Source organism: Marmota monax, unplaced genomic scaffold (genome assembly GCF_021218885.2).
Source record: "Marmota monax isolate L192 unplaced genomic scaffold, Marmota_monax_Labrador192_F-V1.1 WCK01_AAM20220418_F8-fsc00276, whole genome shotgun sequence".
Lineage (NCBI taxonomy): Eukaryota > Metazoa > Chordata > Mammalia > Rodentia > Sciuridae > Marmota > Marmota monax.
The window spans coordinates 76,657-104,005 of NW_026695204.1; the positions used below are offsets into that span (position 1 = coordinate 76,657).

The 27,349-nt window shown below is 36.8% G+C and overlaps 1 protein-coding gene across 2 annotated transcripts in view; it reads left to right on the top strand.

Moving 5' to 3' along the window:
* Slc16a10 (solute carrier family 16 member 10) overlaps positions 1-27,349 on the top strand; it is a 62,883-nt gene that overhangs the window by 23,757 nt on the left and 11,777 nt on the right. For both annotated transcript variants that reach the window (XM_046429926.2, XM_058574386.1), the window contains exons 2-4: positions 1,126-1,270; positions 5,114-5,567; positions 26,622-26,765. In XM_046429926.2, the coding sequence (XP_046285882.1) occupies positions 1,126-1,270; positions 5,114-5,567; positions 26,622-26,765 (743 nt within the window). The remainder of the gene's footprint in view (positions 1-1,125; positions 1,271-5,113; positions 5,568-26,621; positions 26,766-27,349) is intronic.

Sequence of the window (27,349 nt, forward strand, 5' to 3'; positions counted from 1 at the left end):
GGAGAAAAAATATATATATATATTAAGTGCTCATATGCCAGATACTGAGGTTTAGGTATACTTTTTCTTATCCTTAATAATTCTGGAGAGGTATGTATTTGATCCATTTTAAGATAAGAAAACAGAATCAGAGGAGAAGTGGCTTGCCCAAGGACATGTTATAGTTTCAGAGTTGGAGATTTGACTTAGGACTGATTATTCTGCGAGATCACTGATTTCTTTGGCACAAAATTATAATAATTATTATTTTTTTTGGAGACAGAATTATATTATTTAATATTTATTGTTTTTAGTTTTCTTCGTACACAGCATCTTTGTTTGTATGTGGTGCTGAGGATCAAACCCTGGCCGCACACATGCCAGGCGAGTGCGCTACCGCTTGAGCCACATCCCCAGCCCAAAATTATAATTATTTGTATTTAATATTTATTTTTCTTCCTTTTTGGTTTTCTTGTTTGGGATTTTCATAAATCAGAACCAGAAGCTATGACTTTGGATTCTTCTTTTTTATTGTAAAAGATAACATACTTTCAGAAAAGAAGATAAATCATATGCTTAGTTTTATAAATGAAGTGAATACCCAGTAACTATTATTCAAGTAAAAAGCTATCTACTAGTGTATCAGTTAGTTTCCTTAGTAAAGGAACTAAGCCCAGGCCCTATGCAAATGATCTCCCCTTAATAGCTGGGTTCAAATGAGTGGATCCTTTAAATAGTTATAAAATTTAACCACTGTCATGATTTCAGTGGTCATTGCTTTGCAATTTGACCACTTAGGAATACATTCCTAAACATATCACTTTATTTTCTTTATATAAATATCTTTCCATAGATTAAAGTCACAGAGAGATATTAAGATAGATTGGATCTTAGGGGAATGTTTAAATTTACTTACAAGTACAAACTTTTCAAGTATTCAATTAAACATAATTGCTAGACTAATTATAATATTGCTTTGAGCTATAGTTCAGATTTGTTGTTAATTTATTCTAACTTTCCTCCATTCATCAGTGTGAACAATAACTTTTTGCATGAATATTTTTCTAAATGTGTATTATATTCTGAGGAATAAGTACAAATATAATTTACCATGTCATAATGTCTTTCTCTTTCCATCTTTTACAGCATGGGTAAGTTCCCTCTCCATGGGAATGATTTTCTTTTGCTGCCCCATAGCCAGTGTCTTCACAGACATATTTGGCTGTCGGAAAACAGCTGTCATGGGTGCTGCTGTTGGATTTGTTGGACTCATGTCCAGTTCTTTTGTAAGGTAAGAACTTGATTTCTTCATGCTGCTTTTGAAAAAGTGTTAAATACCTGAAGTTTTCTTTCAGGAACTTTACAAGGAGTGATCCCTTTTTCTTTGCTTAAAATGTTAAGCAGTAGGACTTACAAATTGAAATTTTGCTCATATCAGCAAATCAGATCTTGAATTTGAATGCTTTTGTTTGCATGCCTAAATAAGATGTCTATGTCAGTCAGGATATAGGTGTTCTTTGGAGCCAAGAAAAATATTTCTCTCTCTCTCTCTTTTTTTTTTTTTCCTATTCACATAGAAATTCTAAAGCAAATAAGTTATAGTTGTCAGTTATCTGAAACAATGGCCCGAGTTTAAGGTCATCCCCATCTGAGGCCTGAGGGGTACAATAAGTGGTATTTTAAAGAGATTGTTCATCAGCCCGATAGGAAAATATGTTTATTAATATGAATAAGACTTTTCCCCACATTTTTTAAAGATTAAATTTTAAAAATTAAATTTAAAGATTAATTCCAACCTGGGTAGAGAATCCTACCTGTAAGATTATGTTAAAATGTTTGAATATCATGACAAAATGAAGTAGTGAAGTACACCTTAGAACAAACCTTAAAGTCAAAGTACTTTCCCTGTGTCTATTAGAAAAAAGATGGAGGGTACTGAAAAGATACTAAGCTCGTAGAGCCGATGGGCTTAGCCAAAACTCCAGTTGTCCTAGTAATTCCCTTACACGGTTAGAATAATCCTCAGAAAAACTCTGGCTTAATTTGTAGCTCTGGCTAACAGGAACTGATTAATAAGAAAACTTCTTAAGATTATTTCCATTCTCTGTACTTTAGTGGTTTATCTTTTCTTTTATCTTCACTTCCTGCCTCTTTCTCTTCCCTACCTATCTTCATGCTGCTTTAGTTGAAAAACATGATTGTGGTCATTAAGGGGAAAAAGTCAAACTTGCATTTCTTGCCATGTTTATTTAAAAGTATTTAGTATTCAGCCAACTGAATTCTGATTTTATCCTCAACCACACACACCTGTCCCTCAAATTTAAAAATGAGCCTCTTTTATACTTCTTTTACCTAACTTAAAATTTTATTTAGATTTTAAAAAATTATATTGGGTAGAAAATAGACATCGTATCTCTAAATTGCTTTTATGATTTCTTTCTCCTAAATTTCATTTTAAAGAAAAAAAAGTTTTGTCTGAAATAAGATATTGTTTAGGCAATTCTGTGAGATCATTTATTTTTAGTTCTTTTTTGACAACAATATAACATGTGTTAGTAGGCCTTATCAGATCACTTCTTTGATCTGAAACCTCCAGTTACCCATTATCTATCACTGTGGCTCTACCACCTGCTGAGTGTATCAATACTCAGGCTTTGGGGGAGAGAGGATTGAGAGGTAGAAACGTGTATAACCTGTTACTTTCCCATTTTGGTAGACAAAACACAAACAAGCATTATTTTTCAAAGTTTTTTTTTTTTTTAAGTTTGGGAAATAAAAATTCTGAAATATATTTTATGTTGTCAACCCAGTTCATCTCCTCTCTTCTCCTACTTTCCTCCCTGTCCAAGAGAAGCAAAATTTTGAAATGAGATTGACCCATGTAATGTCCTCACATTTTATTTAATTTTGTTATTTAACCTGCTGGTTAAAGGCTACCAAATTTTACAGCAATATACAGGAACAAGGGAAATATGTATAAATTCTAAGTATCAAACAGTAGAAGCACTCTTCCTCTGGTTTCAGTTCTGCCTTCTCAGGAAAGCCTCCAGCATCTTGGATCTCATCAGAGGCCCCTTTTCTGAATCCGTTTGCACATAGCTGTGATTTATATTGTACTTACTCAGTTGTTAAACTTCAGCAACTGGAATAATTTATTATTAAGGTTAACATCTAGAAATAAAGTTAAAAAAAGGCTCAGCATCAGTGAAAGTGCCATCACAAGGGCTCATGTACTTTGTTTTGAAGGAAAGAGATGAGACTAATTTTACAAGTTTTAGTATTTAGTGTTGTAGGGCTGGAGATACAGCTTCATGGTAGAGTACTTGCCTAGTACATATGAGGCCCTGCGTTCAACCCCCAACACTGCAAAAAATAAAAATAAATAATGCTTAAAAGAATGTTTCTGATTTATACACTTGGCTATCTGGTTTATAACTGACAGCATTACAATATTGAGGCATAATAGTTGATGTTCATAATGATACTATTTCCTTTTTTTTGGTACTGGGGATTGGACCTAGGAGTGCCTTACCATTGAGTTCCATCCCCAGCCCTTTAGGTTGTTTTTTTTTTTTTTTTTTTTTTAATTTGAGACATGGTCTTGCTAAATTTTTGAGACTGACCTCGAACTTGTGACCCTACTGCCTCTCAGTCTCCTGAGTCGCTTCTCTTCTCTTCTCTTATAATGTGCTACCACACCTAACAATACTATTTTTAATATATACTTTGAAGGAAGCAGAAAAATGTTTAATAGTAGTTTTAGGTTATTTGCTTAAAAATTGCTTTTAAAATTTGACAATTTAAGAAGTTACAATGATCTAAAAAACTGCTTCTGTGGAAAATTTGATGCAGAATAAAGTATTGTTTTATATTTTGTCCTGTATTCTTAGGGTAGATGTATTTTTTATTTTTTAACTTAGCCTACTATGAGTAGCTTGAAGGCAGAACCAAATGTTTAATATTTTTTCACCAGGTGCCTGGTACCTAGTAGCTGCATAATATTTGTTGAATGTAGAATAGAGATTGAGTAGAAGATGATGAGAGTGAGGAGAGATAAATGTAGGAAAACCATTAGTGACTCCAGAGCCTGGTTTGAAGATAGTGCTTAGCTGCAGCTTAATTGAGGGAGAAGGGCATCTCAGAGAGAATTGCTAACAGGCCTTAATTTTATTAGATTCTAGAGCTCCTTGTGATTACCTCAGCATATTGCTAGACTAGCATTATTGTCCAAAATTTAATTATTAACCAACTTTATCTATCTTAGCTTCTAATAAATTGTTTGCCTTTACTACTGATAGCCTTTTGAATTAGACTTTAAAAAAAAACAACCTAGTTTTCTTTTACTGCTTATCTTAATTGTTCCAAAACATGAAATTATATGATCCTTTGCCTTTCTAAGAAATGTATAATTATTTGGTTAAACTATAAAGTTCTTTAATCATTTATTTTTCTTTTGAGATGTCCATGGCCTTAAGGCTCACAAACCAGGATCACTAATGGACACATTTAATTCAGCCTTCCTGAAATCAGAATATGATTTCTTGTTATCTTGCACAATGTTGGGAACAGTGCAACACAGGGCGAAGGTTGTTCTACAGCCCTTAGGCCAGCAAAAATGAGACACAACTGTTCTTCTGTGCAAATGTTCTTGACATAACCTTGGGAAGACAATATCAAATGCAGCCTTTTCTTTTACTAGATTTCTTAGCAAATACCTGGGAAAACTCCATGAAATAATGAGTTTTCACAATTTAAAATGCTAATTTAAAAGTTTTATTGAGACAAGATTTTTTTTGTTATTTTTAATTACTGTCAATTTTACAAGACCTTTCCTGTCACCAACCTTTGTTTTTGAGCTGTAGGGAACACAATTCCAGAAATCCATGGAAAGGGAAGAGGGACCAAAGTTACTGATGATCTTAACCATCATTTTTCACATATTCAGATTAGCTTAAAATATTTTTAGCTACATTCTGGATTTATTAAGGTTTTCCTTCCCTTTTTTGGGGGTCAATTTTTATTTATCGAAAATATGTTGGTTAAATAAAACCTACTTTTACTATAAGGTTTTATTCTACCAAGCACATGATAAAATTAATTAAAGCTGCTTTCCATCTTTTTCGTCTTTATACAGTTCCATCGAGCCTCTGTACCTTACCTATGGAATCATATTTGCCTGCGGCTGCTCCTTTGCATACCAGCCTTCATTGGTCATTTTGGGACACTATTTCAAGAAGCGTCTTGGACTGGTGAATGGCATTGTCACTGCCGGCAGCAGTGTCTTCACAATTTTGCTGCCTTTGCTTTTAAGGGTTTTGATTGGCAGCGTGGGCCTCTCTGACACACTGAGGGTCCTCTGCATCTTCATGTTTGTTCTCTTTCTGGCTGGCTTTACTTACCGACCTCTTGCTTCCAGTGCCAAAGATAAAGAGAGTGAAAGCAGCAGATTCTCCCTCTTTTCCAGGAGAAAGTTCAGTCCTCCAAAAAAATTTTTCAATTTTGGAATCTTCAAGGTGACTGCTTATGCAGTGTGGGCAGTTGGAATACCACTTGCACTTTTTGGATATTTTGTGCCTTATGTTCACTTGGTGAGTATACATCTTTGGCTCTGCTGCTAACAGATATTATCATTTCACACAGGAAAACTTCTTAAAAGAGCAAGATAGATCAGGTTGAAGTTGTCCTGGTTCTAATTCAGGGACTCTTGAAAGTAGGGTCTCTCAAGATAGGGTCAGCTCATCCATTGGACCATTAAACCAAGTCTGTTTCATGGTGTGCTTTGGTGTATTAAAAAATTCCAAACCCAAACAAACAAAAACAAAAAAGAAGACTAAAATTTTACAGCAATTATATAATCAATATAAAACACATTTGGTAGGTCACTTTTTCTAGAGGTAGCTTCTACCATGCGGCCAGCGCATTGGTTTCATTAATGGGGTTCTTGGCATAAAAATTAACTAGCGAGATCGAAATAAAACACACAGACTCAGTTACCTTTCTCTATGACCAGGTCCGAGACGGCTCCCCTCTCTGGCTCCAACCTCGAACCACCCGTAGGGCAGCAAGGATTACTCAGGGCTAGCAGGAGAGAGAGAGAGCGAGCATGCCAGGGAGTAGCCTTTTATTGGGGAACAAGAAATTCAGGGGAGAATTCCATCCAATGAAGGTTGAGGGGGGACGCACTCCAAGCTCAGGGTCAGTGATTGGCCCCCGGGGTCAGTGGTCAGTCACACCCCCACACGGACGGGTTCTCTCATCAGGAGAGGGCCGGGAAAGCTCCGACACAGATTAGTCACAGTGCCTCAGACCCAAACTGGGAGTCTCCCAGTCACGTGTGAGAATGGCTCTCCATAGTAGCTTGCTAATCATAACGGGGGACATAGCTCATGTAATGATTTTGCCAACATTAATAAATTATTTTTACCAGAAGAGTGTAGAAATTAGAAGATGTGCAAAAAAGCCAATGAATTTGACATGAAGCATTATATTCACTTGTGGGACACTTGGAAAATGGGAATTCTATTCAGAGGAGTATTTGAGAAACATTAAGCAAGTTGTAAATGAGGGAAGAGAGCTAGAGTTTCGTTGGAAATTAGAATTTCAAGTGCTCAAGCAGATTATAATGTTTATGTTTATTTCAAAGCAAAATTTAGCCTTTTAATACTAAAACAAGAATAAGCAGTGTTGAAAATATTCTCCCTTGGCAAAATTTGCTTGAAAGTGCTTAGTATGTTTCTTTCTTTTTTTCTTACTGTTTGTGGTTGAAAGGTATTTGCAGATCTACATAGATGATAAATGATAAACAAATTGACACTAGCTTCAAATTTTTTATTCTGTGTATATACTACATTTGTGAACTTGGGTCTTTTCTAGCTTGTATTCTACTACATAGTGGATGCTGAGTTACACTATGTTAGAGATACTATTTGTATCAGGAGGTGGTAAATCAGATGGTGTGTGGAACATAAAGGGTTGTTAACTCTGTTAATAAACTTTGCCTTTTCCCCTTGCTCTTCTCTTTCCAGGCACGATTTCTTAAAAAACACTGACATTTGTCATTTGGAATTTTCTCTTTATTACACTGTTTTGGCATTGAAAGCCACTTTATAGTGGAAATACCGGACTACTAAATAAATGCCTTGCAGGCTATTTAAATCTTGTCTTTGGTGGATGCACTGAGTGTATTACTTTGTTATAATTGAAGGTTTGGATTATGGGTACTTAACCCTGGCTTCATGGAATGGGATGACAGTTTTTTTCCTTAGATGAGGAAAAGATATTCGAATCCTTCCAAAGATGAGTAGATCATGTTCATATTAAGTCCTATATTGACCTTTGAAGGTGACACACATGAACATATATGAACTTGTTCTGAAGGAGCATAAAACCTAGTAAATATAATAACAATAACTGTAATGATTTATAGGACACTTTTACATACATCCTCTTCTTCAGTCTTCACAGCAAGGCAATGTATGTATCCTCATTTCATGGATGGGGAGACTAAGGTGCTAAAAGATTAAATATACCCAACTTCACAGAAACAGTGACTGATGGTTATTAGTGTGGTACTTTTAGGTAAAAGGCAGTATTATAGAGTGGGCTAAAAGTGAAGATTCTGAAGTAAGACAGATCTGGACTTAAATCTTGGTTTTTGTCCCTAACTAGTTGTATAATTTTTGGCATCCTCTCTAAGCATATTTCCTCATCTACAAAATAGAGATAAAGTCAGTTTTACAGAGTTGCTATGAGGATTAGAAAAAATATATGTGAAATATCTATCCTAGTTCTGGCATAAAAATGGGAGTTTTTAAAATGTAAGACAATATGATTGCCAGTCAAGTGGTTTTAAAGGAAGGTATAGAAGATTCAGAGGAGAAAGATGATTGCCATTTGGAAAAGTAGTTAGAAAAGCTTCATAGCATTGGAGTTGGGCCATGAGCATGAGGTCTTATGTTACACCTGGATCTTTTATCTATTAGGGACTTAATTTTTCAATTTAGGTCTTTGAAGTGCTCTCATGCTTTGTTATAAATTCTGTGATTTTTATCTGCTAGGCTGTATATGATGATTTGAGAGAGACTGTACATGCTTGTTCTCAAAGTACTGTTGGATATTTTGTCTTTTTGTAGTTGACTTTTAAAAACAAAGACTCATTGATTCCTGGAAGCTGTCAAATGACCTCTCTTTTAGGCTTACCTGCTTATAATCTCATTGTAAGGGTACGGTTCGGTTTCGGTAAGGTCTAACTTTCTAAACAACCATTCCTAGTAGCATTTGCTTCCAATTTTTTTTGTGAGTTGCCCATTTGCTTGAGTGTTGTGTCTTCTGGGCTGACTTCTTATAGCTCCTATTTATCCTTCACCTCACTTCCAGGAGCGTGAGAGTCTCATGGTTTTTCTCCTATCTCCCCATCACTCCTTCTCAGTTTCTTTGCTGGCTCCTTCTTTTCCCCCCACCCACTGAATATCAGCATGTCTTAGGATTGCTCCTTGTTCTTTGTTTTTTTGTTTTTGTTTTTTGTTATGCCACTGGTAGCTTTATCCAGTCTCTTGAGTTCAAACATCATATATATATATACATACATACATACATACATACACCAGAGACTCCAGACTTATATTTCTAGCCTAAACCTCTCCTGATTTTTTTCACTAGAGTTGTATATCCAACGGCTTACCTAATATCTCCACTTGGATGACTGCTAGGTGTTTCAGACTTAACATATCCAACCCTAAAGTCCTGAATATACCATCCAAAACTTCATCTCCCTCAGCCATCTTCCTCTCAGAAGACGGTATTCCATCCTTCTAGTTGACCAGGCCCCAAACCTTGGAGTCATCCTTAGCTCCTCTTTCTTGCATTCCATAACCCTGATCCAGTCAGAAAGTCTTGGTGACCTTCCTTTTAGATCCATATCCAGGATTTGGCCACCTCTCACGATTCTAACTACCAGTGCCTTGGTCCAGGCCACTCTCCCCTCTCCTGGGGATCCTCTAGTAGCCTCCTATCTGGGCTCCCTTTCCTTCCCTGTCCCCTGCAGTCTGTTCTCCATAAAGAAGCCACAGACACTCTTTTCAAGCATGTCCCTCTGCTCAGAGTTCTTCAGTGGAAATGAGGAAATCCTCAGGGTTTTTCTTTCTTTTTTTTTTTTTTGGTGATTCCGAGGATCAAACCCAGGGCACTGTGGAAACAAGGCAAGCACTTTACCAACTGAGCTATATCCCCAGCCTGACGGAAACCCTCAGTTTTAGAGTAAAAGCTAATGTCCTTAGAGTGATCCACAAGGTCCTCCATGATCTCTCTGATTTCCTATCTTATCCAGGTCTCTCTTGCTCACTGAGCTCCTGCTCCTCATCCTGCTCCTTGTCTTCTAATTAGGCTCTCCCTGACCATCTCATTAAAACTCCTCCTTCTCTCTTCCTCTCAGCATTCCCAAACCCCTTCATATATCTTTTTTTTCTTTCATAGCACTTCTAACATTTATAATTTATTTATAATGACTATTGATTTCTGTCTTCGTGTGTGTGTGTGTGTGTGTGTGTGTGTGTAAAATCTACAATGAGGGGAAGAAGCTCTGTTTTGTTCAGTGATAGACCTAGCACACAGAAGGTGCTCAAATATTTGTTCAATGACTAAATACATTATAAATAAGCCTAAAATAACAAATATAGGTGGTATTTATTTTCTCACCATTTTATTTTATTTTAATTAAAAATTTGTTTTTGAGACATGGTCTTGCTAAGTTGTTTAGGGCTTTGTTAAGTTGCTGGGGCTGGCCTCAAACTTGTGATCTTCCTGCCTCAGCTTTCAAGTCACTGGGATGACAGGTATGCACTACCATGCCCAGCTGTATCTCAGCATTTTAATCTTTGAACTCATGGTGTAATTATTTTTTTACATTTTGTTCTTACAGGACATGATAGTATATTCATGTTCATCCAACATTTAACAATTAAGCTCAAATCAGCAAACCTCAGAATAATCAAGTAACCACTAATGCTGTCTGTTGATGGGAAGGGACAGTTGATGTGTTTTGCAATGACCCACAGCTTTATATGCCAATGCTGAAATTATAATATAAATAGAAGTTACTATTTCTTTGAAGCAACCGTGTCTTTGGTGGTGTGTATGAGAAGAACAGGATGCAGGACTTAAAGCCACAGTCTGACCTCAGGCCTGCATGTCTTGGTGAAGCACTGAACAGAGGGCCACATCAGGCAGATGGTGATAAGTGCCTAAGAATGACAATGGTGATGTGACTTTTCTCAGTGACACCAAATGCTCCATCCTCGTATGAGAATGATGATTTAGTTTTAGTTGTCTTCACATCTCTGAAGTGCTGCTCACCTTGAAAATCAGCTATTTACTATCTGTATTCTTTGACTCTATAACATATCATTGGGTTGAATTTTAATTGTTAAGCTTTAAACCTGCATAATTCTCTATCAAGTAGATCATAGAATCATTTGTTGAAATCTGTGATATTGTGTTAATTAGCTTGTTTTTTTAATGGCTTCATGTTATCTTTAATGAGGAACTTAATGCAAATTATTCATGAGGAAGTACATTATTACTGGGTTTTTAATTTATTTTACATATATTTATTTCATATATATATATTTGTGTTTTTTTGTTATTTTTTATTTAATTTTTTTATTAGTTGCTCAAAACATTACAATGATCTTGACATATCATACATTTGATTCAAATGGGGTACGTAATCTTATTTTTCCACATGTACAGATTGCAGAATCACATTGGTTATACAGCCACGTTTATATGTAGGACCATACTAATGTCTATTGTATTCTGCTGCCCTTCCTATCCCTCCCTCCCCTCCCCACCCCTCCCATCACCTCTTTCTACCCAATCTACTGTGACATGTTTCTCTCTCTCTCTCTCTTTTTTCTTCCCCCTCACACCATCTTATATGTAATTTTGCATAACAATGAGAGTCTCCTACCATCTTCCGTGCAATTCCCCTTCTCTCTCCCATTCCCATGCACCTCTTGATTAATGGTAATCTTCTTCTCATGCTCTTCCTCCCTACTCTGTTTTGAGTCACTCCCCTTATATCAAAGAAGACATTCTGCATTTGTTTTTTAGGGATTGGCTAGCTTCACTTAGCATAATCTGCTCTAATGCCATCCATTTCCTTACAAATGTCATGATTTTGTTATTTTTTAGTGCTGAGTAATATTCCATTGTGTATAAATGCCACATTTTTTTTTTATCCATTCATGTATTGAAGGGCATCTGGGTTGGTTCCACAGTCTACCTATTGTGAATTGTGCTGAATTAGCTTGTTTTTTAAAGGAAAAAAATCTGATAAAATATAAGTGGGTTGGCTTTGTGACAGATAGTTCTCAAAAGAAACTTTGATAGCTAAACTGTGGAACCAACCTAGATGCCCTTCAACAGAAGAATGGATAAAGAAAATGTGGTACATATAAACAATGGAATATTACTCAGCCTTAAAGAAGGATGAAATTATGGCATTTTCAGGTAAATGAATAGAACTAGAGAATATCATGCTAAGTGAAAGAAGCCAATCCCCAAAATCCAAAGTCTGAATGCTTTGATAAGCAGATGCTGATCCATAGTGGGGACAGGGGTAGGGAAGAATGAAGAAACTTGGATTCTTTAGAAGGGAGTGAGGGGAGAGGAGGGACTGTGATGATGGGAAGGACAGTAGAATGAGATAGACATTATTATTCATGTATGACTACACTACTGGTGTGACTCTGCACCATGAACATCCAGAGGAATGAGAAGTTGTGCTCCATTTGTGAACAATATGTCAAAATGCATTCTACTGTCATGTATAACTCATTAAAACAAATTTTAAAAAAATTTTAAAAATTAGTTCAATACTCTTAGAGAAAATCCATTTCCCTTTGTAATATATTCCTTATGTAATAAAACTGGAGAGGGTGGGGGGAGAAACTTAAAGCTGGTAGAGAGATCCTATTTACCTGTGTAAGATTAATGGCAGATCACTTGTTTGCTACCATGGCAATTAAGTGGACTCCAAGTTCACTTGTTACTGAAAAGTTGCATTTTAAACTAGAAATGAACTTTTGAGGCAGACACACCAATAAATGGGGCATGTAGTACCTTAAAAGATATTTTTTAGCTTTGCATAATGCCAAATGCTGTTAGTAGTCAACACTGCAAATGTAGCCTAGAAACTCCCCAAGCCAGAGTCCCTGTGTTCACTCTGTGGTCTCAGCAGAAATACTGCTCCAGCCCTGCTCAGGTGCTAAGCCATGCATATAAGAATAGCAAACAAATGTTCCTCCCTTCATGGCTTTGTTAGAGGGAGATTCAGGTAACATTTGCCAAGAATGGATTATGTATTAAGCATTTTCACAAAATCTCACAAACCATCACAAAGATGAATGTAATAAGTATAATAAATAACAGAGTTAAGGAAGTGATTCTCTGAAACTGTGCTTGTTCACGTTCACTCATTGACTTATGCTCAGAGCTAGATTTGCACATGTCTCAGACACATGGTAAATCCCATGTTCTTTTTATGAAGGAGTCTGCTGATGGTTCAGCAGACTAATTGTATAACTAATTGGAACCAATTGCTTCATCTAGTCAACTCAGAGATGGAGGGGGATGCTGCTATTTTCAGCCATAGTGGCCCTAGCAAATTTGCCTTGCAAATTTCTCTTCAGTTCTTTCAAAACTAAGAACAGAGGCAATGCTGAGCTGTCCCAGCACTCAGCATACTTTACAGCTAGGAAAACCAGCTCTTGTTGTGATGTAATGGGAATAAGAGGATATCATGTGACCTTATTTCCAGTCTCCACATGTTCTCTTTTGATCTCTAGTGCATTGTTCCTAAGAGAAAATTGTGGCCATACAAAATTAGTTTTCATAATCAGTGGCAAGTGGAACATAGGCCATATAGAGTTTTATGTTCAATTATGTTTTCTATAATAAATGTTGAGCATAGCCGAATAAAATATACAGATTTATAGCGAATACATACTGTATATGATTAACATAAAGACTATGTTTTTCTTCAATTTTTAGAGTCACATGGAAACTCTGAGGCCACTGATGAATCATTAGTCTCCCGAGAGGGCCCTAAGGAGTTGGAACATAGGAAACTATTTCTTCCCTCTTGTTAATACAGAAGTCTTTTGGTTTTGTTTTGTATTTAAGTATCTCAGGCTTTGTTTGATAAAATATAGCATGTTTTTGAATGATACCTAATTTCATTTGTAATATGGATACTTACTTATTCCTCAAATCCTTATAGTAGTATTAAAGTTTGTTCAAGTTTGAGGAACCTAAATTATACTAATGAGTAAAGGTCCTTTTATGATTTTTATATCAAGTAAAAATGAATTGTGCAATGGAGGAATAGAAATAGAAATCTTAATTTGAAGCAGCTTGCCTTTAAAACTATACTTGGACACTGGCTTTTGCCTGACTTACCAGGTAGCTCTGTGACATAGAGTTGTCTGATCCATCAAGAGTACATTTGTGCTGGTTTAACCTCATCTCCAATTTCAGGGCATCTTTTGGAGAAGCTCTGATAATCACTCTGAGGATTATGGGACATAAGGGAAACCCACCTTGCTATGTAGTTGAGCTGTCGGGAAGAGTCAAATACCCAAAGAAAATGCAAGGGTTGCATATCCCTGGCTGCCCATGTTGCAGTCTGTTTTCCCTTATGCCTTTTTCCCTTGTCCTCCCTGTTCTGCCCATCTGCCTTCCCACCCATCTCTAACCACTGGCAGCTCTTTTGTAACCACAAAGTCTATATTCCCCCATAACACATTGGAAAAAAGTATGATTTGGAGGTGCAGAATTGTAAACATGGACAGTTAGGCAATCTAGCTGTCTTTGTAGCCATGCCAGATTGAACTGATTCTTGGCATAGCATGGCAAGAACAGCTGCAGCAGCCAGGTTTTGGAACACAGTTTAAGATTCTGCATGTTCATTGTCAGTGCCATGGAGCAAGGGTTTACTTCAAACCACAAGTTTATTTTAAACAGAAGTTTATTGTGTTCCCGCATTTTTATTAACATTTGGCTCACAAGAAGCTCCCACAAACAGTCTTTCTCATTGAAGTCTCAGGACTACCCTGTGAAATAGGCAGCATCATTGCTTCCTTTTCTCAGGAGAGGAACCAGGGGTGGTAAGACTAGCTCAGTGTTGCAGGGCTGATACAAGGGTTTAAGCGGGGTCTTCTTAAGAGAGTGATTTTTAAGTAAAATATTTAAATGCTAGGAATGTGTTACAGTAACTTAAAAGATGAAAAAGATCGTACAGGTCATTTAATTAGTTTAATTATTTTATATATATATTTTTCCCCCTTAATCTTTATTTATTTATTTATTTATGTTGTGCTGAGGATCGAACCCAGTGCCTCAGGCATGCAAGGCAAGCGCTCAACCACTGAGCTACAACCCCAGCCCACATAGATATTTTTTAAACAGGAGAAGAAACTAAGGTGTAGAAAATTTAACTGCTTGCCAAAAGCCACATAGTTATAAAAGTTGTAGGACCAGGTGTAACATCCAAGAATATCTGAGGAAAATAAATAGAAGCTTATTATGGCCAAAACTGTAAATGTGTGCATTGTAGAAATGGAATTATTAGAGGAATAAAATTGTTTGCTCATTTAACCCTGGTCCACGTAATCAGGAGGTTGAGACAAGAGTCCAGTTCTTCTTTAAGAATTGCCAATAGCAACTGCAAATTGGCATTCTTTGGATATATTTGGAGCTCAGGGTCAAGGTTGTTTAAGAGAGAGAGAGAGAGAGAATATGAATTATTTTTTTAATATTTATTTTTTAGTTTTCGGCGGACACAACATCTTTGTTTGTATGTGGTACTGAGGATCGAACCCAGGCCACACGCATGCCAGGCGAGCGCGCTACCGCTTGAGCCACATCCCCAGCCCTTGGGTACATTTTTTATTGATTGAAAATTTGTTATATATTAGAAGAATTGCCATACCAGTCTTCTCTGCATTGCAACCAGATTAAAAGAGCTAAACTTAAAATTTTAATTTTGTTTTTGGCCTAGAGGTAAAGCTTACATTTGCTTTTTCCTCCTTCTCCCTTTCTTTTTGCTTTTCTTTTTTCCCTTCTTTGTATTCTTGGTTTTAGTTTATTCTTCTATTATCAATTAACTCTACGGAATGTTTTGGTATTCTGAATAAAAGCTAATACATTGCTTTTTTATTAATATTTTCTATTTTTCATTCAAAAGTAGGCTTATTAGAGTATTTATAGTTTTCTAATCTAACTATTTACCCATTGTGATTCATGAACAGTGTACTCTCATACCCTTTATATACATTCCTTTAATTTTTTTATCATGTCGTCTAGAAACATTTCATTTCATTCATTCATTACCCTTCCAATAAACTTTCCCAAAAGACATAAGGGTTATTTACTTCACACATACTTTTCCTGATTGAACTCTCACCGTACCTTTTATGAGGGAAGCAGTGCTAATACTGGTTCTTCCATTAATAGATAAAAACCTTGAGGTCCAAAGAGGTTTAACTTTGCTATGGAGGTGGAAGTACTATTAGAATAGACTTAGAGTAGATTTAGATTTTCAATTCTGTCACATTTTATGTTCTTGCCTATGTGTTTCTTCCTCTATTATAACTTAGTTGAGCAGATTCAAGATCTGTTCACTTGACATACTCACTGAGTACCTGTAGTATGCCATGAACATTCTAGGTATGGGGATGCACTGGTGAGGACAAGTGTGGTTTCTCTCACGGAAATCAGTAAGTAAACAAGGTCATTTTCAAATAGTGATATTTTCTTTGAAAACAAAATGGGTTAGAAGGTGACAATGATAGTCAACTTTAGTTTGGGCAGTCAGGGACAGCCTCTGAGGAGGTGACTGTAAACATATTCTGTGTTCGAAGAGCTAATTTAATTAGGTACTTAGAAGACAAAAAAGATAGCTTCCTATTGTCCTTGGGAAGCTTATAACAGAATTTCTCTGGTCTATCTTTAAGGCCAGTCAACAGTTGACTTTTTTATCCAACTTATTTTTATCTGATTTATTATATTAAAATCTGCTTGTTGAGAATGAAAAATTCTTGCATACTTTGCTGTAGGACCCAAGCATTGTTTGTTTTTTTGTTTTCCCACATACTGTAACTACTTAACTTTTCTAAAAATATACTGGTATTGCTCAGTTCTCATGTGGTTGTTAAGTGAATGATTGGACATCTCTTTTTCACTTCGTCTCCACTTCCAGATTTTTTTTCAGTGGTGTCTATGCTTTTCTTGCTTTTCTAACCTTGCATTTATTTCCCTTCAGATCTCAACATCTGCTGCAAATTGACTATTCAGGTTAGTGAACATTTGCCCATTTTTCAGTTTTACACCATAGGCAGTATTCACCAGCATTCCCCTACTGAAATGAATAAGGATTTTTACTTCTCTGGCCACTTGTGACTCATTAATGGTGAAGTTAAATGTTTACAGAACACTCTCATCAAAACAAGCTGTTATTTTTTTTAAAAGAATTTTTTAAAAATATATGCTAGCATAGGAACATTGCAGGAAGAGAAAACATAATTAATAAACGAGAAAGCTAGAAAACCGATCCCTTACAAATAAATTAAAGCAGAACTGCTGATTTTAGTGAGGAAGCAAGTTTGTCATGTGTTACAAATTATAGTTAGCCAAAAACAAGTATTTATAGATCACTCAACAGTTTTTAGAAATGATGCACGTTTTGCTCAGGCATGAAAATTATCCCTAGAAGGTAGGCCCCAACCTCTAAAAAATTTAAAATTGGTGGAGGAGAAAGAAATCAATAAAAAAGTTTTAAATACCCAATTTTAACTTAAATCAAGAAACTGCAGTAATGTTTTTTTGTTAGGCCCTTTATACTGTGTAATATATTCAATGGAAGTATGGGAAAGGCTGGTGAAAACTGTGGATTTATTTACAAAATACTTTGGAGAGTTTTTTGTGGAAGTGTCTGTACACCTCAGGAAATACTAAAGAAGAAACAGGTAAGGGAGAGTGGACCTCCACACGATTAGGGGCAGCATCTCTTCTTCATTATTTCAGACCCAGTACCAAACATGTGCCTGGTGCTCAATGTATATATGTATGTATGTATGTATATGTATAATTTATTTATTTATTTAGTACTGAGGATTGAACCAGGGGTTAGCCACTGAACCACATCCCCAGCCCTTTTTTATATTTTATTTTGAGACAGGGTCTCACTAAGTTTCTTAGGGTCTCACCAAGTTGCTGCTTTAGCCTCCCAAGTTGCTAGGATTACAAACATGGCTACCGTGCCCGGCTCTGCATATTTTTTGACTGATTTCAGATTGGGCTTTTAGGCTGCTTAAGCTGCTAAAGTACAAGGTCTACTAATTGCTGTACTCGTGACCACTTTTACATTTTAACAGTACTTTTAAGTTCTTCAAGTACTTTTTTCTTTGCTCTTCAACATATAAAACCCTGAAGGCAACAAAATTTTTATCTCCATTTACAGAGAAAGGAGTCATGCAAATATAGTTAGGATAGGGTAAGATTTTAAAAGTGATCAGAAATAAAAGAGACTTTAAGATGATATAGACTAGTTGCAATGTGGAGTATATTTAACAATATGTAAATGGTGGCAAGAGGTCCACAGTCCTGCTGAGGTGAAATAGTCCTCCTATTCATTGCACCTTCTCCCTGAAGAGTTGGGCATCTGAGGGTGACCATAGCCCAGCAAATAGGATGACAAATGCCCAAGCCCATCTCAACCCAAGAACACATCTGTGGAATTTAAAATGCTGCCATTTATTAATAATCAAATTTTATGATTCATTATAATATCCTTAACATAAATCAAGTGTCCTTGTCCCTATTTAATCATTACCTCAGTTTATGAACACATGGTTTTCTTTAGTATGTTCTTCATCCAGGGCTTTTCACAGTTTAAGGCTTGTCCTTGCCAGCTTTTCCTCAAAGGAAAGTTCTTAGCTTCCTATTGATGCCTTAAGCTTTAACTGTTGTTCTCTGCCAGGTATCTCCTTGTCCCCCTGTGTAACCCTCAGAGCCTGCTCAGAATCCTGGGATTGGAATTGCCCAGGATTAGAAGTTACCTGATGCCCTTCCCTTCCCTTCCAATGAGGTGCTTTTTAAGCTCTGCATTGCTTTCACCTTCATAGCCACCCTGTAATGTTCCATCGCTTCCTTTTCTCTTCTGGGGGGAAAAAATCGTAAATAAAAAAAAAAAAAAACCTACGTACACATGATCTTTTAAAAATCAGTAGTGTTCTACCCCACTTGGAATGAGAATAAGAAAAGGAGTAATTAGGATAGATAGTCTCAGAGATATGTTGAAATGACGATAGTAGAAGGAAAACTGATCTAGGCCTAATCCTAACAATTTTTAATCTTTAGTCAGGTAAAAAAAAAAAATTGAATTTGAGGATACACTAGGAAGAGATCCAGCAGTTGGTTGGCTCTTGGGATTAATAGAAAAGATCGACTCTATGTGCCTAACCAAGACTGGAGGGGAGAGGTAGATAGGGAGACTGGCAAAGTATCTTTCTAGCCAACAACACTACCTTGAATCTTAGGAAAGGTTTAAAAAAGGTAGAATTTTCATGAAGGATTCAGTTTTTCTTCACTTTGGAAGAAAGGGCAAAATTAAGCTGAATGAGAACTAATGCCCTAATTTTTTTGTTTTTCCCTCAAAAATCAGAAAAATCAGCTGAGCGTGGTGGCGCACACCTGTAATCCCAGGGGCTTGGGAGGCAGAAGTAGGAGGATCACAAGTTCCAAGCCAGCCTCAGCAAAAGTGAGGCGCTAAGCAACTCAGTGAGACCCTGTCTCTAAATAAAATACAAAATATGGCTGGGGATGTGGCTCAGTGATTGAGTACCTCTGAGTTCAATCCCCAGTACCCCCACTCACCATCCAAAAAGATTTTCAGAAAAATCAACTGGGCATATTGGTGCACTTCTATAATCCCAGCTGCTTAGGAGACTAAGACAAGAATACTACAAGTTTAAGGCCAGCCTCAGTAACAATGAGACCCTGTCTCAAAAAATAAAAAGGGCTGGGTATGTGGCTCAGTGTGTTAAGCACCCCCGGTTCAATCCCTAGTACCAAAAAAAAAAAAAAAAAAACAGAGTCAAGAGTAAGTTTAAAGAGCATACTCCTCTCCTCCTTTCCTTTAAAATAAATGCAAAACATGGAAACCCCTGTTGCCTCAAAAGAGCATCAATCACAAACAGAAGTCATGTCTTCTAAGACTTTACAACCACTTTGTATTTTCAAAGTGCCCTACTGATGTCTTGATGCTAGTTGCTTATGCAGGGAGGCTGCAGACCAAGGCTGAACCCTGGTGCCATCCTTAGGATCACTGAAGCAGTAGTCCTGTCCCACTTCTTCACAGACAGGCTCTGTTTTCATTCAAATCCATTGTGTTCATGTAAACTATCCAGGAACCGGGGACTTGAGAGTGGTGGATCTGGTGTGCCAGGAATGAGATTCCAAGGAAAAACATTTTAGAATCAAATCCAGATTTAGGTGGAATGAATAAAATTTAAGCTGAATTTAAGGTGTTTAACAGGTTAAATACCTTTCATCACTCAGGAAGAAACAATATTCTTTTGGTAACTTTAAAAATATGTGCACAGAAATTGACAGGGTCACTAAGTGATTTCAAGTTGCCTAAAAATTCTAGAGGTTTCTTTTCTTTATTTTTTATTTGTTCTTTTTAGTTATACATGACAGTAGGATAGGAATTTATTTTCTATTTTAAGATAAATTCTACCCTAAAATTTTAACAGGGTTATTGAAACTGGCATCTAAATCCAAGTAGAGTATGATTGATAATTCCCCTAGAACATTTTGCTAAATTTGATCTTATCTAAAAGATGCAGTGTCAAGGATGTTTTACTTATTTATCTTAATCCATGGAAATTTATTTTTAAGAAACCAGAAAGGGGGAAACATAACAAAGGCTTTTAAAGACTTCAGTAATAGAAAATATTTTCAAAATTTTATCAAGGCTTTTCAAATCATCCATCATCTTTTCTGCACTCTTCTTTTTCTACTCCTTCTTGGCTGTTAAAATAATCTTTATTCCAGAAACTTTTTATTTCTCAATCCTGAACTTTTCATGTCTTAACAGTACCATTGTCATTTTCAACACCGTGGAAACCCATTTTAATGAGATGGAAAGTCTGGCTGTTTAAAAAAACAAACAGAACCAGCTACTGCTGCCTCCTAGAGTCCTGTTAGACCAAAGTTCTGCTCTCCATCATTGGCCTTTGAGAAGGTAGTACACACCTCTGCCTCAACTTCAATTACAAGAAATATGTCATGTGAAAACAGACACTGGGCTGCCTAGAGATGTTGGTCCTTACAGATGTTGGCAAGCAAAGAAATTTCTCCTTCAAGTGCATCTTAGAGATGTTTTAGTCTCAAAGCACAGTTGACCAGATTTAACTAACTAAAATGACATTTTAGGTTTATCTGATCCATGATTATCTATCAATGGTCACTGAAACATTTCAATGTTTTGGTGTAAATGGTTTAATTTTATGTACCCAAATTTCTGGAGTCAGTTTTCATTGACTCACTTGGCTTCCTGATACACAGTGCTTGTGCAAAACTTCTAAGGAGCTGGGCATGGTGGCACACACCTGTAATCCCAGCAACTCTGGAGGCTGAGACAGGAAGATTGCAAGTTTGAGGCCAGCCTCAGCAACTTAGTGAGGCCTAAGCATCTTAGTAAGATCCAGTCTCAAGAAATAAAAAGGGCCAGAGATGTGGCTCTGTTGACACAGTATCCCTGAGTTCAATCCCCAGTACCAAAACAAAAAACAAAAACACAATAACAAAAAAGAAAACCCTTCCTGATTAATGACCCACTGGTTTTAATTTACTTTCTTTTCTTTTCTTTCTTTTTTTTAAAGCAAAAATAGAGAAAACAATAGTTGTTTTAAAAAGAAAGAAAAAGCAAACCAGGCTCTCTCATTCCATTGGGAAGATCTGTTAGTCCAACTTTGAAGTCAAAGGGTAGTGTTGAGTTTTTATTTGTAACAAATTCTGAGATTATCCATTAACCACTCCAGCAGACTTTCTACTCTCTTTCAAACATATATCTTTCTTTCTTTTTTTCTCTTTAAAGAGGCCAGGTTCTTTTCTTTGAGTTTACCTTTTTAAAAAAAGTGTACCTACGAAAAGAGGTGTCCCACCATTTGCGTGAGTTGGAGATAGTTATGGAGTAGCTTTTCAAATGTTAGATGACTGTATTCTCAGAAATTACTCTATGCTACACGAAAATGAGATGCAACAAGCTGAAGTTGATAATCTCTGATGTGAACAACAATGAGTAGAAGTGCTGTGAACTTAATGTCCCTATTGGAAAGTAAGAAGTTGAAATCAGTTTGAATACCTTAATCACAGAGCATATTATATGGCACTTACTAGCACATTTTGGGTGTACCTTGTAAACCTAAAAGATACAAATCTCCTCCTTCTCCCAAAGAGTGTATTCTCCTAGACACAAAGCCAGTGCACATGCCTACCCATCCTCCACCCCTTGGTACTGTGAGGATATCTACCTGAACAGGAAGGGCAGACAGATAATCAGGGAATTAAAATAATCACAAACAAGGACAAATGGGTGATTAAAATCTTTTTTATCTTTCAAAGAGAATAGTTAACAGCAGCAACAGTGAATGGGACAATTTCACCCTCAGTCTATTGTAATGCTCCATTTCACCTGTCTTTGCTGGAATTTCCTGGTCACCTAACACTTCCTTTGTTAACCCTTTGTACTAAGTCAGCTGTCACTTCACGTCCACTGTCAGAAATTAAGTTATTTTTGTTGTAAGAGTCTCCAGGATTTCTTCCCTTTTCTTCTTTAACTATATTTCCCTCAAGATGTGTAGTCTAACTTACATATATTGAAGTTTTGTCATATTGCTTATGCAATATATCACGTAAGTATTACATAAAAGAGATACAGCAAAAAAGTACGCATTCCCTTAAGTGAGAGTTGGAGGAATAATGTGGCTAGTGACCATGATGTATGGCCAAATAATCTTAGAAAACAGTACAGAAGATAATACTGGACCTTTTGGATCAGTGATATCTTTGCTTTGCAAATGTGTACTGCCACTGGGTTTTACTACATAGGTTGTACTATGGGCATTCCTTTAACCTCCCTCATGGTCTTGAGTTCCAGAGGATCTCGCCTTGGATTCCCAGTGGAAGAACACTATCTGATGTTGTCTGTGGCTCCTTTATAGGAGAGTGGTGGAAAAGAGAGAAGCTAGGGCAGAGGCCATTCCAGTGAGATAGTTGCTTTCATAGGTTGCTGTCTCTGACCTCTCAAAAATGGGATCTAGCTCAGGGCTGTAGTGAAGAAAGAGGAACTTAGCTTTTATTGCCTTGTCAGAAACACCTCATTTATACAGAGAGGTGTACCACCATTTACTTGAGTTGAAGATATTAAATGAGATGGAAATATATGTAACTAATTTGTCTTGTCTCCTTTCCTGCATGGATATAGAATGATTATATATCCTCGATATGAGTTCTTGGTTATCTTTGGATAGCAAAAACCAAATAGGGTTTCATACAATCTGTAAATGGTTTCTATGGTCAGCAAAAGCTGTTGTTGCTTGAATGATGGAACAATGTTTCAGGAGCAGGCAGGTTGTCAGTCAGCTAGACTTTCTTCATCCCTTAAGAGGTGTGCCACCCAGGATTAAACAAATGTTTAAGGACATAAATAAAAGACTAATTCCTGCCCTGAAGACACCCTCACATTCAAATAAAGTTAACTTTATTGTTTACTTTTTGGTATTGGGGATTGAACCCAGGGCCTAGTGGATGCTAAGGATAACCTCTACCCCTGAATTATACCCCCACCCTCCAAAGTTAACTTTAAACAACTTCTCTAAAAAATATTATCCCCTGCACAGAAAGTAGACTCTAATGTAAGTTTGGATTCATTTAAAATGTTAGGTTAAACAACCAAAAGTTAGATTAAATATAAAAATAAGCTGTCCAATATTTTCATGTCTGCCCACATGACTCTGTTGGAAATACCAGTTGTGCCTAGTGTCATGTGTTCTGCTAAACATTATGCATGCCAGTGTCCAGAGGATGAAAGATAGGTACATGGGAAGCCCAGGCCCAAGTGGAACGAACACACCAGGCCTTGGTATAGCTGCCTTGGGGGAAAGGATCTCTAGGACCCTGAGATCCAGCACCAGGAGAGTCTGCTCCTCCATCCCTCCAGATTGCCTCACTTATTGACCGAAGAAACTTAGTACAGATTTTGATAGGAGGTAGGGAGGGAGTATAAGTAGTTGAAGTTCTTGCTTGATTTAAATGACAATGACAAGAGCAACACAGTTTAATGAAGTAAGGCCCTTTGTAGTTCCCACTTAAGCATAATTTGAATTTACCTCATTCACCCTTTTTCAAAAGATCCCAAACATTCCACCTTATTTTTTTTTTTTAAGATTACAAAATAGAGTATAGGGTAAGGGTGGAAAAAAAAATCACTAACAAAGAAGAATAGCAATTTGGTAAACACATGTTCTTAGTTTCATCAAAAGAATGACTGGTAATTTTGGTCTATTGTCTCTTTAAAAGTTAAAAATATGAAAAGTACTTAAAGATAGGAAAGCCAGGCACAGTGGTGCATGCCTATAATCCCAGCTACTTGAGGATCACAAGTTCAAGGCCAGTGTGGGCAACTTAGGGAGACAACTTAGGGAGAAATAAAAAGGACTGGGGATGTAGTGCCATAGTAGAGCACTTGCTTGGCATGTACAAGGTCCTATATTTGATCCCCACAACCACACACACACACACACACACACACACAGTTACAATATATTTTATCGCTACCTGACTTGAAGTAGTACACTAGAGTCTGGATTCAAATTCCAAGTAAAGCCAATTAATACACAATAATGCATGATCAGGTCATTCATTTTCCCTCAGAACTCAGTGGAAATCTGATCTCCTTCAACTTGTCTAAAAGTTTGAAGAAACCTTAGTTCAGCAGCTCTTATCTTCTCAGCCACAAGTGGATTTCTTTAAAAACCAATGCAAGTCATATTGTACTTTTAAGTTTTCTAGTAGCCACATTAAAAAAATGTAATTAATGTTTATAACATATTTTACTTAACCATATAACCAGAACATTACTTTAACAGGAAATCATTATTAAAATTTTTTGAGATTATGCATTTTTTCCCCTACTGATGTCTAATTCCTCCATGTGCTTTTCACTTTAACAGAGGAATTGAGAACAATTAAGGATGATTGTCAGGTTTCTACCATGGTTACGGGAGCCAATAATAGTCAAGTTAAATACAGGGTTGGGGGCAGTGAGCAGCATGACTCCAGGTGCCTTTGATACAAGCTGTTGGATGTCTGTTAGTCTACTTTGACATGGAAGAGTTGTATTGAGTGAAAAGCTATAAGGCTGGGTAGGAACACAGAATACTTATGGTACCAAATGATAACTTTAAGCAATAGTGATGTTAGAAAGTCTTTCTCTCTCTCTCTCTCTCTCTCTCTCTCTCTCTCTCTCTCTCTCTCTTTTTAAATCTCATGAATGATGTGAATGATTGGTTGTGTGATGGGAATCAAACCCAGGGAATCATGCATGTTAGGTAAGCACTTTACCACTGAGCTAGGGTAGAGAATTAAGAACACATTAGCATGTTTAAGCGGCATTGTGAATAAACCTGTCCTGGGCCTGATGGGATTAGGGCTGGGATCAAAGCTGGCCTAATACAGTTTGCAGACATGTTTTGTTTGGCTTTTATAGGGTTGGATCACACAGTGTTCTAAATTTTAGTTAGGTGCCAACATTTCCACAGAAAATCCAGATTTCTGACTTTTTAATAAAAGGGGGCTGGGAGGTAGACTTGGCAACATTGCTGCTAATAATCCACTGAAGCATATGCCTTTCCTCTCCAAAGAATCTGTTTTACTTCTTTATGTTTGTCTGGGACTTCTAGGCCAAGTATCAGTAGGTAATAAAGGTACAAAGATAAATTAGTGGCAGATTATAGAGGGCTTTGAATACCAAACCAAGAAGTACAAAATGTAGGCAGCAGGCAGCCTTTGAATAAGGGATTGACAAGATTAAACCCGTATTTAGAAGGATTTTTCTGGACCAGTGTGAAAATTGAGACATTAGAGAACCGTTACCAGTTTTGAAAGGGGACAAAAAAAAATGAGATGGTGTGGGAATACACAAATTAACTTTTAAAACATGCAAAGTGGGGTGGGAGGGGGATAAAAATCAAAATAGAAGCATCTCAAGGAGAGAGACATCATCTAGAAAGGCTGCATTGGAGCTACCTGGGCCATTGAGGTGGGTGGAATATTTGCTTGCAGAGTTCCCAAATTTAGGCCAGTGTTTGGTGTAAGGGACAGTGAATGTAGGGACATTCCAAATAGTCTTGCTGTCTGTGGCACCTAGATCATTGTAGTCACACTGTTCTAAGTGGACTGTGATTAAGGGAAAATATCTTCCCCTCACCCCCTTTTTCCACTTTTAGACCACTTGGCCCCCAAAAGATCCTTTTATCAAAAATGGGCTAAAATTAGAGCTGGGGTTGTAACTCAGTGGTAGAAGGCTTACCCTAGTATGTACTATGTTCAATCCCCAGTACTGCAAAATAAAAAAGACTAAAGTTAATAGTCTGATAACTATTAACCATGTGCCAGAGAGGTTCTAAGTTGTTTGTTTACAGTACCAGGATTCAAACCAGGGCTTCATGAATGCTAGGCAAGTACCCTGCCACTGAACTAAACCCCTAGTGCTCTAAGTTCTTTTATTTAATCCTCTTAAACACCCTTCAAATAGGTACTATTGCTATCTCCATTTAATACACTTAGGAAACTGGAAACTGAGACCCTAAAAGTTAAGAACTTACCCCAAATCACTCTGAAGGATGGGACCAGGACTTGAACCCAGACTTGAACTCTGACTTTCCAGAGGCTTAAATGTTTTAACCACTCTATGAAACTGTTCTTGTATCTGTTTTAGTGCTATACAAACAGACAACTAGGGAAACTTATGCTTTCATCCAGGAAGCTCTGTCATAACTAATTTCAGGTGTATCAGTTTGATTCATGTCCCCTACAAAAAATAAAATTCCACAATTGACTTTCTTTCAGGGGGCAGATAATATGCTGAGTCCTTGGGTAACCTTGAGAAAACAAGAGTATGTGGTACATTCAAAGATCTGTTCTCTTCTTTGAATGGCTCAATACTAGCTTATAAAGTATGTGCTGGTAACCCTTAACAGGAACAACAAAATTCTTACAAGAACTCATTTCTTTTTTGTGTAGGTGTTGTGGTGCTGGGGATTGAAGCCAGGATGTTGCGTACATTAGGCAAGCATTTTGTACTGAACTACATCCCCAGCTCTATTTTTTTTTAATCAAGCCAAATCATACTAGATTTTCTTCATTGTTTTTAATGAAAACTTATCACAGAATAAATATTTTAATTGGGAAGGGAGTGAGAATCCATAACAGAGAAGGCACATGTTTGATGCAAAGCCTCAATCCTTGTTAACTTTTACTACCATATTTAGTGTGGTTTCTTTCTCCTTGGTCTACAGCTGAAACACGTGAATGAAAGATTTCAAGATGAAAAACATAAAGAGGTGGTTCTCATGTGCATTGGCATCACTTCTGGAGTTGGGCGACTTCTCTTTGGCCGGATTGCAGATTATGTACCTGGTGTGAAGAAGGTTTATCTACAGGTACTTTCTTTTCTTTCACCCCTAATTTATTCCTATTGCCTGGTAGCTCATTAAATGAATGTAAATTTTAAAATTCTATAAAAAGAAAAAAAAAAACTTTCTAGACATAACTTCCACAGGCAGTTTTTCAAGGACAATACCAGTCAAGATTGAATTTGGACAACATGAGAAGTTGGCAATCAAACAATTTTCTTTGTTTTGTCAGGGAATTCTACCAAAATGTTTTTGCCCATGGCTTCTTCTAAGAAAAATTCTTTATTTTTGGCACAGTTCTCATAATCATGAACAGATCCAGTGCATTTTACAATATCTTATGAAATTTGGGGTGTGTACGACTTTTTGCCTGCTATGTGTTGTGGGTGGGCATTAACAAATGCTAATTTCAGGATCATTCATGACACTTAGGCAACAGATATTTAAGTGACTCCTTCATGCCAGAAAGTGTGCTACATGCTGCAGATGAAATGTCATCTGTGATCCTTAGCTGAAGGTCCCATGGGAAGACAGAAAAGACAGTGTTACAGTACAGTGGAATATTGAGTATGTTATGTAGGTCTCCTGGGAAAATGTGAATCACTAGTTAA